The 16,631-nt window shown below is 46.2% G+C and overlaps 1 protein-coding gene across 1 annotated transcript in view; it reads right to left on the bottom strand.

Moving 5' to 3' along the window:
- Smg5 (SMG5 nonsense mediated mRNA decay factor) overlaps nt 1-16,631 on the bottom strand; it is a 36,254-nt gene that overhangs the window by 19,350 nt on the left and 273 nt on the right. Inside the window, exons 2-9 of the mRNA XM_004667279.2 lie at nt 9,893-9,991; nt 9,104-9,227; nt 8,616-8,772; nt 7,138-7,227; nt 5,623-5,712; nt 4,499-4,577; nt 204-329; nt 31-99 (exon numbers count right to left, since the gene is read on the bottom strand). Coding sequence (XP_004667336.1) covers nt 31-99; nt 204-329; nt 4,499-4,577; nt 5,623-5,712; nt 7,138-7,227; nt 8,616-8,772; nt 9,104-9,227; nt 9,893-9,991 — 834 coding nt within the window. The remainder of the gene's footprint in view (nt 1-30; nt 100-203; nt 330-4,498; nt 4,578-5,622; nt 5,713-7,137; nt 7,228-8,615; nt 8,773-9,103; nt 9,228-9,892; nt 9,992-16,631) is intronic.

A 16,631-nucleotide genomic window follows, 5' to 3' on the forward strand; every position in this document is an offset into this window, starting at 1 on the left:
CAGTTCCTGTTCATGCTCTTCTCTACTCACCTGCTTTTGGGCTGCAGCAAGCTTTGCAGGTACATGAAGTTCACCAGCAACCTCTTGATGTCTTTACATCTGAAGCAAGAGGAGCCGAAGGACATGTTGAATGATTCCCAATACCTGTGATCCCACACCAGGGCTACGCCTTGGCCTCTTGCCCGGCCACAGGCCCCACTCACCGCTTTTTGCTGGGGGACAGTTTCCGAGTCTCACATTTTTTCAGCTGGTGGTACATTTTGGCTGCCTTGTCATACAGTCGCTTGAGGTTCCCATAGGCTCCCTCAAAGGACACCTCTGACTGGATGCTGAGAAGAAACAGAGGTGAGTTACTGTGTCAGGGCAGGGGACAGGAGGAAGGGGCAAGGTCACCTGCTGGAACTTTCAAGAACAGTGTTACTAGTACATAGTGTGCCCCAAGCTCAACTTCCTTGTCAGGGGAGAAGACTTGTGAGCTATCTTTCCTGGTGGAATACAAGCACACACAATTTCAGATTCATCCAAGTGAAGATGTCTTCCTTACTCTTGCTATCTAAAAGGAGACAACTAATTCTACTCTATGGCACAAGCTTAACTTACCAGCCCTGATACACTATGCTAACTTTGTAATAGGCACCTCTGAACAAGCATTTATTTATAATCAAGTATATTTACCTGCATTATTTCAGTTATTTCTTCAACACTCATTCAAAAAAAAATACGTATTGAGTAACTACTGTGTCAGGTACCCAGAGTACCCTAACATTGTCCACATTTAAAGATGAGAAAAGGAGCCTGCAAGAACAAATTGCCCAAGGTCACACAGCTGACACATGGTAATGTTCAGTCTCCAATGCAAACTTATGTCACTTCTGTTAAGAGTCTTAGAGATCCCTGCCCATCTGTTGCCACAACCACCACCACCTTGCCGTGTCAATCCTGGGACTCTGGGCTTCTGGGCTAGGAGGGAAGGCCACCTTCTTCCAACCCATGCTTCTGCAATCATTTAAGGCCCTGCCTCACAGAGCAGTTTCTCACCTCCCACTCCCAGGACCGCACTTGCTCCCTTTCAGGCTCTCTTGCTGTGAGTATATACATTTCTCCCCTTCTCTCTCCCACCTCTCTGGTGCATGCACCCCCTTTCTGCCTCCCTTCTTTTCTTTCTCTACCCCAGAGGGAGATGTTGAGTGATTCTGAATCTCTGTGATCTCCTGTGTCCCCCCTTTTCTTCCCATTACAAAAAAAAAGTCTTACATCCAAGATGCTGTCCATCTTGGTCCTTCACTGCAAACTTCAAAACCAATAAGCCAGTAGTAAGCCTTAATACTATGTCTTGTTTTGTTTCTTGTTTTTAAATCTTGCATTGTTGTGAAACAAGGTCTCATATAGCTGAGGTTGACTTTGAATTTCTGATCATCCTATACCTACCTACTTCCCAAGTGCTGGGATTACAGATATATAGACATGTACCAATCACCACAACCCACATGTTCTTTTTTTTTTTTTCAAGGTAGGGCCTCATTCTAGCCCAGGCTACTCTGGAACTCGCTCTGTAGTCTCAGACTGGCCTCAAACTCACAGTGATCCTCTTCTCTCAGTCTCCTGAGTGCTGAGATTAATAGTATACACCACAACACCTTAGTTTTTCTTGTTTTTGTTTTTTTTTTTCCTTCAGCTTAGGTTCTCACTATAGCTCAGGCTGACCTGGAATTCACTATGTAGTGTCAGGGTGGCCTCAAACTCACTGGGATCCTTCTACCTATTCCTCCCAAGTGCTGGGATTAAAGGCATGTACCACTATACCCTGGTCCTTAAAAAATTTGGGCAGATGGCTTAGTGGTTAAGGAGCACTTGCCTGCAAGCCAAAGGACCCAGGTTCAGTTCCACAGGACCCACATAAAGCCAGATGCACAAGGTGGCTCATGCATCTGGAGTTTATTTGTAGTGGCTGGAGGCCCAGGTGTACCCATATTCTCTCTCTGGTTGAAAATTAAATAAATTGGGCTGGAGGAATGGCTTAGCCATTAAACCGCTTGCCTACAAAGCCAAAGAACCCAGGTTGAGTCCCCAGAACCCATGAAGGCCAGAAGTACAAGGTAGTGCATGCATCTGGAGTTTGTTTGCAGTGACCAGAGGCCCCAGCCTGCCCATTCTCTCCCTCCTCTCTCTTTCTCAAATAAATAAATAGTAAGAGGTATGGTGGCATATGCCTTTAATCCCAGCACTCCAGAGGGAAAGGTAGGAAGACTGTTGAGAATTTAAGGCCACCTTGAGACTACATAGTGAATTCCAGGTCAGCCTGGACTAGAGTGAGACCCTACCTTGAAAAAAAAACAACAACAAACAAAAAATAAGGGCTAGAGGAATGGCTTAGTGGTTAAGGAGTTTGCCTACAAAGCCAAAGGACCCAAGTTCGATTCTTCAGGACCCACATTAGCCAGATGCACAAGGGGGCACACCCTTCTAGAGCTCATTTGCAATGGCTGGAGGCCCCAGGAAGCCCATTCTCTCTTTCTTTCTCTGTCAAATAAATAAATAAATTTTAAAAGTGTAATAAAAATTTTGAAAAAAGAAAATTAAATAATTTTTTAAAATGTCTTTGGTGAGTTAAGGATAGCCAGTTATTCCATTGAGAAGTAGGGTCTGTTTCTCTCTCCTTACATCCCCTACCAGGTGGAAGGGCCATGCAACAGCTCTGTACAAAGAGAATACTATACAAGTCTACCTTCACAAGCATGGGACCACAAGATCATAGAGAGTGAGAGGAACTGAGATGAACCAACATTCCAGATTTCTTTCTTTCTTTTTTTTTAATATTGAGAGAGAGAATAAGGGCATGCCAGGACCTCTAGCCATTGTAAATGAACCCCGGATGGGAGTGTCACCCTGTGCATCTGGCTTAATCTGGGTATTGGGAAATTGGACCTGGGTCCTTTGGCTTTGCCAGCAAGTGCCTTAACCACTAAGCCATCTCTGTAGCCCTTTTTTGTTGTTTTAAGACAGGGTTTTGCTATGTAGCCCAAACTAGTCTTAAACTCATTATGCACCCCAGGAAGACCTCAAACTCACAGCAATCCTCCTGTTTCAATAACCTGAATGCTAAAATTTAAAGTCTATACCAGGAGCTGGGTATGGTGGCACACGCCTTTAATCCCAGCACTTGAGAGGCAGAGATAGGTGGATTGCCGTGAGTTTGAGGCCAGCCTGAGACTACACAGTGAATTCCAGGATTGCCTGGACTAAATTGAGAACCTACCATAAAAAAAAAAGTGTACACCAGGGTACCAAGACTGCCAGACTTCTCTGACCTCAAGATCAGCTCAATACCAAAGAACACCCCTAAAACAAGTGTGGTGGCAAAATTCAAGGACCATACTACACAAAATTATAAGGAAAAAATGATGCATTTTAATACTTTAATGCATGACCATTCATTCACTATTTAGATATGCTAGCCACATGAGCTCTGAAGACCATTCTACCTACTCCCTTTGCCTGAGTTGAAGTCAGCTCATTTTCCAAGTTCCTCATCCTCCTACTTGTCTTCTCCAGGAGACTTTATCCCCGATTAGGTGACATAGTGAAGGTCTCCAGAAGTTAGTTTACTACTCAATGTAACTTCACCAGTGGCACCTGAGTTATCTATCAGCCTCATGCACTTAATTATGGTGACTCAGGACCTTAAAACCTGAATAATTTGGGGTGCCCTAAATTTTCTTTTTCTTAATTCTAAGAGCTAAGGGTCTGACCCAGGAACACAGCAATCCACCTGTTGCTAAGCTAGTTCCTTCATAGTGTATAACATCACAGACACTGGAACATGAGAATTTGGGGGCACTTATGAAATGCCATTTAGCAACATTTTATCAAATATATCAAAACAGCAATTCTGGCTGGGTGAGGTGGCACATGCCTTTAATCCCAGCACTTAGGGGGCAGAGGTAGGAGGATCTCTGTGAGTTTCAGGCAAGCCTAGAGTGAGTTTCAGGTCAGCCTCAGTGGAAGTAAGACCCTACCTTGAAAAACCAAAAACCAATTCTGGCTGGACACAACAGTGTGAAATTGTAATATTAGCACTCAAGAGGCAGCAAGAAGCAAGGGCTACATATACATAGCAAGACCATCTCAATAAATGAGACAAAAAGCTGGGCATTGTTGCACATGCCTTTAATCCCAAAGTGCCTTGAGTTGGAGGTCAGCCTGAGACTACACAGTTCCAGGTCAGCCTGGGCTAGAGCGAAACTCTTTCTTGATTTAAGAAAAAAAAAAAAATAATAATAATAATAATAAGAGAGAGAGAGAAAACCACATTGACATTAAACACCCATAAATCTATGTGGCTCTGAAAAATAGCAAGTCTGTGTGAATGAAGGGACCCTCAATCTAGCATTCTCCTTTCTCAGCCAGGAAGAGGAAAAGAAGATGGGGATGGAGGACCAAGAGCAATACAGACATGAAAGCAGGATTGTAGGGCTGGGAAAGAGGTGGCAATACTCACCAGCGCAAGTAGCAATACATGGCTTCCACATTATAATATTTGCTGCCTGCAAGGGTGCCCAGCTGGTTGAAAGGCATTCCTAGAAAGAAAGGGGATTCATGCAGAATAAGACCACAATAACCCAATCAAGGTAGTCAGGCCTAAGCAACCAATGCTAAGAATCAGCGACCTGAGCTGGGATTGCAGGTGACATGAGGGTCTCAAGTGGTTAGCAGCTCAATCCTATTCATCACGGGGATTACTACCAGCCTACTCCTGTCTCATATGCCAGCGTATCCCTGCACCTGGGGATGCACCCTCCAGCTTCCAATGTGGCTGTGTCTCAGAGCTCTACCCCTTCCTTCACATCAGTTGTGGTTTGGTTTTACTTTTGAGATCCTTCCCAAACCCTGCCTGTAAATCCCAATCTCTCCCTTAATAATCTTATACTACTTTGTCTCATTGAACCTTCTGACAAATTATCCTTTTTTTTTTTTAAAGTTTATTTGAGAGATGGGCTGGAGAGATGACTTAGTGGTTAAGGCACTTGCCTACAAAGCCAAAGGACCCAGGTTTCATTCTCCAGGACCACGTAAGCCAGATACTTAGAAAGGGGGGCACGCATCAGGAGTTCGTTTGAAGTGGTTGGAGGCCCTTGCATGCCCATTCTCTCTCTTTACCTGCCTATTTCTATATCTATCTCTCTCAAATAAAATAAATAAAATTGTTTAAATTTATTTGAGAGAGATAAGGGAAAGAGATGACAGAGAATGGTTGAGCCAGGGCCTCTAGCCACTGCAAGTGAACTCCTGACACATGCACCACCCTATGCATCTGGCTTACGTGGGTCCTGAGGAATCAAACCTGGGTCCGCAGGCTTTGCAGGAAGTGTCTTAACCACTGAGCCATCGGTACAGCCCAGACCATCTCTGAGACCTCACAGTCACGGGACCATCTTCTGCTCTCCTTCTTAGTAAGACCTGAATCTCTCTTGCGCGCTCCCCGCATGGGAAGAACAGACATGCAGGGTGGAATATGAGAGGGGGTGGCAAGGACCTAGGAAACAGAAGGCCTGTCTGTAATCCCAACAGAACTGTGTACCTCTTAGAAACACTCTGGTTTGGAGATCCAAGGAAGGCACTTACCAATCTGGGGAGCTACTGACAGAGCTTGATAGTAAAATCTCTCAGCTAGTAGCTCAGTGTCTACACCAGCCAATTCATTCTGATAGCGCGCTGGAGGAGGAAGGGACATGCAATGATTTCACGTTCTGGACTCTTTCCTCCCAGCCCATCAATTAGGAGCCTGGTCAAAAGCTGTAACAATAGCCTGGGAAGGTCAACTAGGAGACAAGTTGTAAATTTCTTTTCACCTATAGGCCAGGCTGACCTAGAATTCACTATGTAGTCTCAGGAAGGTCTAAAACTCCTACCTCTGCCTCCCAGAGTGCTGGAATTAAAGGCGTGCACCATCACACCCAGCTTAGGTATAAGGGTGTCCCCCCCCCCATGGTAGAGTCTCACTCAAGTCCAGGCTGACCTGAAATTCACTAAATAGTCTCAGGGTGGCCTTGAACCCACAGGGATCCTCCTACCTCTGCCTCCCAAATGCTGGGATTAAAGGTGTGTGCCACCATGCCCAGCTAGGTGTAAGGTTTTTGACACAGCCCTAAATGTGTGACTACAGACAAATAATTTGACACTTTCTTCCTTACTGGTCAATTTAAAATGTAACAACTGGGACTGGAGAGAGGGCTTAGCGGTTAAGGCTCTTTGCCTGTGAAGTCTTAGGACCCATGTTCAACTCTCCTGATCTCACATTTACCAGCCCCACAAAGGTGAGCATATGCCCACTAGGTGGCGGAAGCTTCTGGAGTTTGACTGTAGTGGCTGGCCAATTCTCTCTCTCTCAAAAAAAAGAAAAAAAGAAAAGAATATCCAGCATTTGAAAAAAAACAGGTTCACTTTGCTTAGCTCTTGCCAATGAAGAGAGCTGCAGCATGTATAACAGCAGGTAAAGACCTCTGACAACTTGGCTCTAGAATACAACTGGATGATTGATTTGGACATGCTAGTTAACTAAAGCAAAGCAGTGACTCTTCACACCAATGACCTTGAGACCAGGAATGGGCCGGAACAGGGCCAGAAGGAGCCTCATGGCAGCTCAGTGAGGCACAGACACCTATGAAGACTACAGACTCAGGAGCTTGAAAGCAAGAGAGCACCTTTCCATCCTCAGCAGGTATTCCCCCTGAACTGTTCATGCTGAAGCTGCTATCCATTTAGAAACTTCAACATAAAGTTAAATTCCAAGTTAAAATCTTCACAGGCTGAGGTAGGAGGATTGCTGTGAGTTCAAAGTCACCCTGAGACTACAGAGTAAGTTCCAGGTCAGCCTAGGCTAGAGTAAGACTCTACCTCAAAAAATAAAAGTAATAATAGCAATAAAAAAATTCCTCCCAACTGCTTCAAACCTCAAAGGCAGTCCCCATTGCCAGGTCTGTTCTCCTCTCTGCCCGGGGCGGTGAAGGAGGGGATACTGCCAGCAGAGCCCAGGAGGTGATCAGAGCTGCTATGCCAGCGCTCCAATCATGTAAGAGGTGGTTCAAACAGGGCAACAGTGTGGACTTTCCCCACAGTCAAACTGATGCCACTCCTTACACAAATCTCCCAGGTACACCAGACATCGGTGGCATGCCATCTGTGCCCAGTCCATCTCCTTCCCTGAGGCAGATACTGGCTTCTTGCATCCTGAAAGACAAGAGAGATTGACCCTGAGATGAACTGATGCATAAACCCATTCCTCTGTCACCATCTAGGCAGGAAGGAGGTAAGAGATGACAGATCTTGGAACACCATGCTCACATTCACACAAATGTCCAACTGTGCATGTGCACGTGCACTCACAGTCTGGCTATAGAAGCCATCCTCTCATACCTGCAACTTACAGGCTCTCCCCTGGGAGTTTCTGTTCTGCAAAGCCCTTCCTAATGCTCCTGATCATACCTCCTACAAGGCCGAAATAAGAAAATTCTGGGGCTGAGGAGACGGCTTAGTAGTTAAGGCATTTGCCTGCAAAGTCAAAGGACCCAATTCCCAATGCCTCAGGACCCAAGTAACCCAGATGTACAAGATAGAGCATGCGTCTGGAGCTTGTTTGCAAACCAGAGGTCCTGGCAGGCCCATTCTTTCTGCCCTGCCTCCCATGAATGAATGAATGAATAAGAAAAGAAAAAACACTCTAAAGAAGACAGTGTTTGGGAAGCTGACCCTTTCAAGCAAATCCCAACATTGTGGGCTCCCCCATGGTTGTCTGGTAAAAACCCACAAATACCATCTCAGACTATCTTTTTCATAGTGTTGGGAGATTGACTCCAGGGATACAACTGGCCAGGCAAGTACTCTACCACAAAGTTACAAATCACTTCCAACACTTTTTGTTTTAAAATGATGTAGGTAGGGTTTCAGGCTAGTCCAGCCTGACCTGGAATTCACTATGTAGTCTCAGGGTGGCCTCAAATTCACAGTGATCCTCCTACCTCTGCCTCCAAGTGCTGGGATTAAAGGCGTGAAGCACCATGACCAGCACTTTTTTTTTTGAGAAAGAGACAGAGAGGGAGAAAGAGAAAGGGTACACCAGGGCCTTTCAGCGGCTGTAGACAAACTCCAGATGTGTGTGCCCCCTTATGGACATGTGCGACATTGCATGCTCGTGTCATTTGCATCTGGCTATACGTGGGACCTGGAAATTCCAACAAGCGTTCTCACTGCTAAGCTATCTCTCCATCCTAAAATTAAAAAATTTTGATTTTTTTTTTTTTTTTTAGCTTTTCAAGATGTGGTCTCACTCTAGCCCAGGCTGACCTGGAATTCACTATATAGTCTCAGGGTGGCCTTGAATTCATGGCAATCCTCCTACCTCTGCCTCCCCAGTGCCGGGATTAAAAACATGCACCACCACACGCGGCTCAAAGATCTTTACTGCAACTCACACTTGTGTGGATAAATCTATGTTTCAAGAAGCATTTGCAGGTGTTGTTAGAACTTTTGCATGGATGTGTCAAAAGCTATACAAACCCTGAGGAAACTGAAGTGTGGCATGCAAACCCTAAGCAAGCCCATCTTTGAGTTTCACTGACCTATGAGGGGGTCGGTGACATGGGTCCAGTCAATGCAGCACTGCAGTTCAAGCTGGTAGTGGGACTGAATGTAGAGGAGGAGATGCTGGTAGAAGCCAATACCAGCGACCAGGTGTGTCCTGTAGGCACATTCCAAAGTACTTCGACTGTGGATGTGCTGGAGATTGGGAAAAGGATAAGGCTGGCTAAGAAATAAATTCACAGTACTACTGTCCACAACTCGTTCATCCAACTGAGGCTGCTTGGCTCTGGAGCCTCACCGACCTCTCTTCCCTCAGTTAGCCCTACACCTCTTTGGGCTCCTCACCTGGCACCAGGCTCCCTTCCTTCTTCCCTCCAATTTTGTTTAACTAAGTCCCTCCTCTCTGCTGTGTATTCTTTGGCTCCCTACCTCCAATCATACTCGGCCCCTTCCCTAGCTCTCTCTTACTTCCTCAGCTTCCCCTCTTTTGACAAGTTTTGTCCCATGTTCTTGGACCTCTGCTTGCCTTTTTATTAGTCTTGATAAGCTGGATAACTTCATAGTATACTTTTCTCCAGAGCAGCTCCTCAGCCTTCCTCCCATAGTCCACTGGGTGCAGGAACATAAGCTTGACGCAGAGCTCACGCAGCCTGGGAGAAGATAAAGAAGCATAAGACATCACCATGCCAGGACCCCCAATAACACATTTATGTGCCTCTCAAGAGATGATCACCATCACTATGAAAAGGACAGCAGTCTTGGCATTTTCTTTCTTTTCTTTCTTTCTTTTTTGAGACTGGGTCTTAATCTAGCCCAGGCTGACCTGGACTGGAACTTACTCTATAGCCCAGGTGGTCCTTGAACTCACAGCAACCCTCCCTTCTCAGTGCTGTGATTACAGATCTGCACCACCACTGCCCAGCTGCTCAAAAACCATTCTCTTTTTTTAATTATTGCTTTTTCGAGGTAGGTTCTTGCTCTGTAGTCCAGGCTAACCTGGAATTCACTATGTAGTCTCAAGGTGGCCTTTAACTCACAGCAATCCACCTACCTCTGCCTCCCAAGAGTTGAAATTAAAGACATGCACCACCGTGTCCAGCACTCAAATGCCATTCTTATGGCACCAGTCTGTTAGTTAGAGAAGCTACAGATGGACTGAAGGATCCCCAAGTCCTTTCTTGGGAAAACCAAAGACTTCCCAGTCCATTATGGCACTCTAAGGTCAGTAGGTTACAGAGAATGCAAGCTTATATATCCAGCAGGGTTTCTGGTGGAGGGAAACAGGAAGTTGTGTGGTTTAGAGTCTCCAGCTTACTTGTTCCTCAGGCTAATGTTCTCGGGTTTGAACACTTCTTGATATGCAGTTTTGTTGCAGAGGATGAGGTCAAGCCGATGCACTGCCTCCACCACAGCCCTGCAGAGAAACACAAATCCCTGAGCCTTGTGCACAGCTCACCCTGGCTGCTGAGTCTAAAGAAAAAGTTAAAATCAGGCTGGAGAGAAGGCTTAGCAGTTAAGGCTTTTGCCTGCAAAGCCAAAGGACCCAGGTTAACTTTCCAGGACCCACATAAGCCAGATGAAGAAGGGGGTACATGCGTCTGGAGTTCGTTTGCAGAGGCTGAAGGACCTGATGTGCCTTTGTCTCTCTCTGCCTCTTCCTCTCCCCACTCCCTCTTTCTCAAATAAATGAATAAAGATTACATATATGTATACACATACACACTCCAGGCATGGTAGTACACACCTTTAATCCCAGCACTTGGGAGACGATTGTGGTAAGTCCGAGGCCACCCTGAGAATACAGGTGAATTCTGGGTCAGCCTGGACTACAATAAGACCCTACCTCAACCCCCCCCCCAAAAAAACAGAAGCAGCAGCAGCAGCTAAAGACTTATGAAGGAAATAAAAAGCAGGTTTCAGGCAGAGTTCTCAAGAAAACATGAAAATAGTCTCCATCCTGCCACAGCAGTCCCTAACCCCTAATCAGGGGGCATCTGGCAATGATGGAGATTTTTTTTATCCTATCTAGGGAGGTAACACACTTAGTGGGTGCTTCTAGACACCCTACAATGGAATTTAGTGGTATGCGCCTGTAATCCCAGTGCTTGGAAGTCTGAGGCAGGAAGACCACACTCAGCAATACAAAAGCAGCCTAGGCAATATAGCAAGGTCCTATTAAAAACAAAAATGGGAGCCAGGCGTGGTGGTGCACAGAGGTAGGAGGATCGCCAAGAATTCGAAGCTACCCTGAGAATACATAGTGAATTCCAGGTCAGCCTGAGCTAGAGTGAGACCCTACCTTAGAAAACAAAAACAAAAACAAAAACAAAAACAAAAACAAAAAAATGGGGAGAGGCCTGTAGAGATGGCTGAACAGTTAAGGCACTTGCCTGCAAAGCCTAAGGACTCATGTTTGACTCTCTAGGTCCCACGTGAGCCAGACACACAAGGTGATGAAAGCGTGCAAGGTTGCACATGTGCACAAAAGGACACATACACCTGGAGTTCAAATGCAGCAGCTGGAGGCCCTGGTGCAACAATTCTCTTTCCCACCCCATAAAAACATTTCAGTCTTTTGGGCTTACCTCAATGAAAGGTCACATAGAGTAAAGGATTAAGGCTCTGCAGCCACAGGTGGGCAGCTCTTTAGTTCTATGACAGCATCATGAGGACAGCCTTAGCCGAAATGGCAGTCACATCACAATAAAATTTTGCCAAGTCGGGCATGGGGTGGTGCACGCCTCCAATCCCAGCTAGATTGAAACCCTACCTTGAAAACCCAAAACAAAATTTTTGACAAACCAGGCATAACACATGCCTAGAATCCCAACACTCAGGAGACTGAGGTATCAGATCCTCAAGAAACCTGGGCCATGATTTATAATAGCTGGGAAATGGAACCAGCCTAGATGTCCCTCAACAGATGAGTGGATAATGAAGATGTGGTACATTTATACAATGGAGTTCTACTCAGCGGTAAAGAAAAATGAAGTTATGAAATTTGCAGAAAAATGGATGGACCTGGAAAGTATTATACTAAGTCAGGTAACCCAGGCCCAGAAAGCCAAGCGCCACATGTTCTCCCTCATATGGGGATCCTAGCTACAGATGACTGGGCTTCTGTGTGAGAATGAAAATACTTAGTAGCAGAGGCCAGTAAGTTGAAAAGGAGACATAAAGGGTGGAGAAAGGAAGGGAGGAGGATACTTAATAGGTTGATATTGTATATATGTAATTACAATGATTGTAATGGGGAGGTAATATGATTGAGAATGGAATTTCAAACGGGAAAGTGTGGGGGTGGGGAGGGAGGGAATTACCATGGGATATATTTTATAATCATGGAAAATGTTAATAAAAATTTAAAAAAAAAAAAAAAAAAAAAAAAAAAAGAAACCTGGGCCATGGAATGAATTCCAGGTCAGCCTGGACTAGAAAGTGAGACCTTGCCTCAAAACAAAACTTTGGGACATGGTGGCACACATTCTTTAAACCCTGTACTTGGGAGGCTGAGATAGGAGGATCACTGTGAGTTTGAGATCAGATTGGAACTACAGAGTGAGTTCCACATTAGCCTAAGCTGGACTGAGACCCTAACTTGAACAAACAAACAGGGCTGGAGATATAGCTTAGTGGTTAAGTCGCTTGCCTGTGAAGCCAAAGGACCCAGGTTTGATTCCCCAGTACCCATGTAAGCCAGATACACAAGATGGTGCATGCATCTGGAGTTCATTTTCAGTGGCTAGAAGCCTTGGCATGCCCATTCTATCTGCAGCCCCCCATCAAATAAATAAATACTTTTTTAAAAAAAGATTAAAACAGAGCTGGGCATGGTGGCTTACACCTTTAATCCCAGCACTCGGGAGGCAGAAGTAGGAGGATCACCCTGAGTTCTAGGCCACCCTGCGATTACATAGAGAATTCCAGGTCAGCCTGAACTAAAGTGAGACCCTACCTCGAAAAGAAAAAAAAAAAAAAAAAAAAAAGGTTAAAAAAGAAGCTGGACACACACCTTTAATCCCAGCACTCAAAAGGCAGAGGTAGGAGGATCGCCGAGGATACCCTGAGTCTACATAATGAATTCCAGGCCAGCCTGAGCTAGAGTGAGACCCTACCTTGAAAAAACCAAAAACAAAACAAAAAGATTAAAAAAACAAACAAACAAAAAGTCCAGCAAACCAGGCATAGTGACACATACCTTTAATCCCAGCACTTGAGAGGCAGAAGTAGGAGGATTGCTATACATGTGAAGCCAGGCTGGGACAAAATAAATAAAATAAAATAAAAATTTACTTAAAAACAAAAAAAAAAACCTGTGGCTGGAGATGGCTCAGCAGCTTAGGTGCTTGCATGCAAAGCATAACAACCCAGGTTCAACTCCACAGTACCCACACTCTAGCCAAAGTATTAATCTTTTTGTTGTACACCTGACAGGGAGACTTCAGACACTAAGAGACAAGGTGGCCACCCCAGCAAGGACATAACCACAAAAAAATCTACACTAGATGGCCAAGAAGCTCCAAATGGATGTTCTCTGTAAAGGTAAAAATCCAGAAGACGACAGTCCACATCTGTGGTTACAAAAGCAATCAAAAATGGGCTGGAGGGGGAAAACAAAAAAGGGTTGGAGAGATGACTCAGCAGTTAAAGCCACTTGTATTCAATGCCTAATGACCCAGGTTCGATTCCCCAGTACCCACATAACGCCAAATGCACAAAGTAGTGCATGCATCTGGATTCATTTGCAGTGGCTACAGGCTTAGGTGCACCCATTCTTCCTCCCTATATCTCTCTCTTTCCTTCACAGCTTTAACCCCAGCAGTCGGGAGGCAGAGGTAGGAAGATCACTGTGAGTTGGACGCCAGCATGGGACTATACAGCGAATTCCAGGTCAGCCTCGGTTAGAATGAGCCTGCCACAAAACAAACAACAAACAGCAAACATGGATCACTAAATGATTCCCAATATAAACCAAGAAGGGATCCTAGACTAGGTAGGAAAAGTGGGCCATGCAGCGGGTGGGTTCAGCTGGCACACCACTGAAAATGCCAAGTGACAGCTAACAGCTGGGTGAGACAGAAGTTGAGGCCTTCTCACAGGCAAATTTGAAAGCAGCACTCTTTCAAATTCCTTTCAGGCAGCCCAGAGGTGACAGCCCAGTCCTCTTGACAGCCTGGTTCTCAATGCCAATAGCAGTGATTTAGGAGATATGGTTTTTATACATTTCCCAGGTTGGTCTCAATCTCCTGGCTCAACTGACCATTCTGCATCAGCCTACGGAGCCCAAGCAGGGCAGAGCTTTAACCTAAGTGTCAGGGACAGATGTTACAACTACTACTCTGGAAAGTTCTAAGAACAAATGGGTAGATCTAAGAAAGCTCAGCACTCTTTTCCTATTCCCTATCAGCTCACAAGTTTCTTCACAAAAGTATAACCTCCTTTACAACAGAAACTGGGCTGGAGAGATAGCTCAGTGGTTAAGGCACTTGCTTGCAAAGCCTGACACAAACAGACCTGCCACAACCATTCTCATTCTCTCAAATAAATATTTTTAAAAAAAAGCAGGACCATAGAGCTAGAGAGATAGCTCAGAGGTTAAAGCACTTAACTTTAAAGTCTACCAAGCCAGGTTCAACTCCCCAGTACCCACATAAAGCCAGATGCACAGGTGGCACATGTGTCTGGAGTTTGTGGTGACTGGAGGCCCTGGTGTGCCCATTCTCTTTCTCTCCCTCTCCTTGCAAATAAACAAACATTAAAAAAAAAAAAAAACCTAGACCGGGTGCTGTGGTGCACACCTTTCAGCCCAGCACTCAGGAGGCAGAAGTAGTTCAAGTGCTGTGAGTTGAAGGCCAGCCTGAGACTAGTTCCAAGTCAGCCTGGACTAGAGCAAGACCCTACCTAGAAAAATAAAAAAGCAACAGCCTGGTGTTGTAGTGCACACCTTTAATCCCAGCACTCTGGAGGCAGAGGTAAGAGGATCGCTGTGAGTTTGAGGCCACCCTGAGACTACATAGTGAATTCCAAGTCAGCTTGGGGTAGAGTGAGACCCTACCTCCAAAAACCAAAGGGGGGGGAGAGCATGGGCTGGAGATGGCATAGCAGCTAAGATGCTTGTCAGATGCACAAGGTGGGACATGGCACATGCCTTGAGTTCATGTGCAGTGGCTGGAGGCCCTCGTACACCCATTTTCAATCTCTCTAATAAATTAAATATTTTTTTAAAAAACAATTATGGACTGGGGAGATGGCTTAGTGGATAAGGTGCTTGCCTGCGAAGCCTAAGGACCCAGGTTCAATTTCTCAGCACCCACATAAGCCAGATGCACATGGTGGCACATGCTTCTGGGGTTTGTTTGCAGTGGCTAGAGGCCCTGGCACACCCATCTTTTTCTTTCTCTCTGTAATAAATAAATAATTAAGATGAGCTGGGGAGATAACATATGTCAAGTGCTTGCAAGAACGAGGACCTAGTTCCCCAGTACCAGGTAAAGTGCCAGATACTTTTGTGTGGGGGACGGGAGGAGGGTTAGGGGTATGATGGAGAATAGAGTTTCAAAGGGGAAAGTGGGGGAGGGAGGGTATTACCATGGGGTACTTTTTTATAATCATGGAAGTTGTTAATAAAAATTTGGAAGGAGGGCTGGAGAGATGGCTTAGCGGTTAAGCGCTTGCCTGTGAAGCCTAAGGACCCCGGTTCGAGGCTCGGTTCCCCAGGTCCCACGTTAGCCAGATGCACAAGGGGGCGCACGCGTCTGGAGTTCGTTTGCAGAGGCTGGAAGCCCTGGCGCGCCCATTCTCTCTCTCTCCCTCTATCTGTCCTTCTCTCTGTGTCTGTCACTCTCAAATAAATAAATTAATTAATTAAAAAAATTTGGAAGGAAAAAATAAACACTACAGGAGTTAGGTGTGGTGGCACACTCCTTTAATCCCAGCACTGAGAGGCAGAAGTAGGAGGACCACCTTGAGTTCAGGGCCACCTTGAGATTACATACTGAACTCCAAGTCAGCCAAGGCTTAAGCAAGACCCTACCTCGAGGGGAAAAAAAAACGAAAAAAAAAAAAAAAAGCACATCAGCTTGAGTCTGTCAGTCCTGGCCAGATTTCAGGAAAAGGGAGATTTGGTCAGGTGGGTGGCACATGCCTTTACTCCCAGTACTCAGGAGTCACAGGTAGGATTGTCACGCATTACAGGTCAGCCTGGGCTACCTCGAGAGAAACAAATAAATAGATAGACTTAGGAGAAGAAAAAAAAAATTCAGAACGCTGGCCAAAGGAATGGCCTCCGGCTGGTGACAAGTACAGACCATTAGACACGTGCCCACACTGTCTAACAGGCAGCACTCCCAGCATTCAAGAAGCACATGTCCAGTCACCCCTAGACACTCGTCACACCTGGGGACTACTGTCTGGGGCAGCCCACAGTGGGAGGCCAAGGCTGCAAGCTGAGGTCACCTTTCTATTTCTGGAACAGCCTATACCAACCCCCTTCTCCTTATAGCTTACAAAGCCAGGGCAGGCAGTATGCATGAAGACAGCATGCCAAGATGGAGCCCGAGGCTGACAGCGGACAAGCTCCTCTGCTAGGAGAGTGAGCTTCAAGAAAATCCTACGCCCCCCTTTGTACTGAAGGCAGGGAAGCCAGCTCGTCCCCCGCGCTTCACCCTTCTGCGACCCAGTGCTTTGCGTCTCGCGAACACCGAGCCATGGGGCTGGGACGGAAGGCAGAACCGGGCCACCAGGATCCCGCCCCCACTCGGACCCGCGCTTCCACGCCAACGCTGGTGTCTTTGCAGACAGCCCTAAACCCGAGAACCTTACAAGGAAGGGGAAACTGAGGCCCAAGGTCACTCACTCCGTGAGCCAATGGCCAAGCAAGGACCTGGCTCCGGGGACGTGGGGTCAAGGACAGTGCTCCCTGGCCAACGTGCAAGGTACGCTGCGGAACCCGGACCCTCCCCGGGTTTTCTCCGGGCGGTAACCCCGCCCCGTTCCTCACTGCCTACCCCGCCCGAGCGCCCCGACCCTGCTCCCGGCCGCGGGGCTTCCCCTCC

Source organism: Jaculus jaculus, chromosome 19 (assembly GCF_020740685.1).
Source record: "Jaculus jaculus isolate mJacJac1 chromosome 19, mJacJac1.mat.Y.cur, whole genome shotgun sequence".
Classification (NCBI taxonomy): Eukaryota; Metazoa; Chordata; class Mammalia; order Rodentia; family Dipodidae; genus Jaculus; species Jaculus jaculus.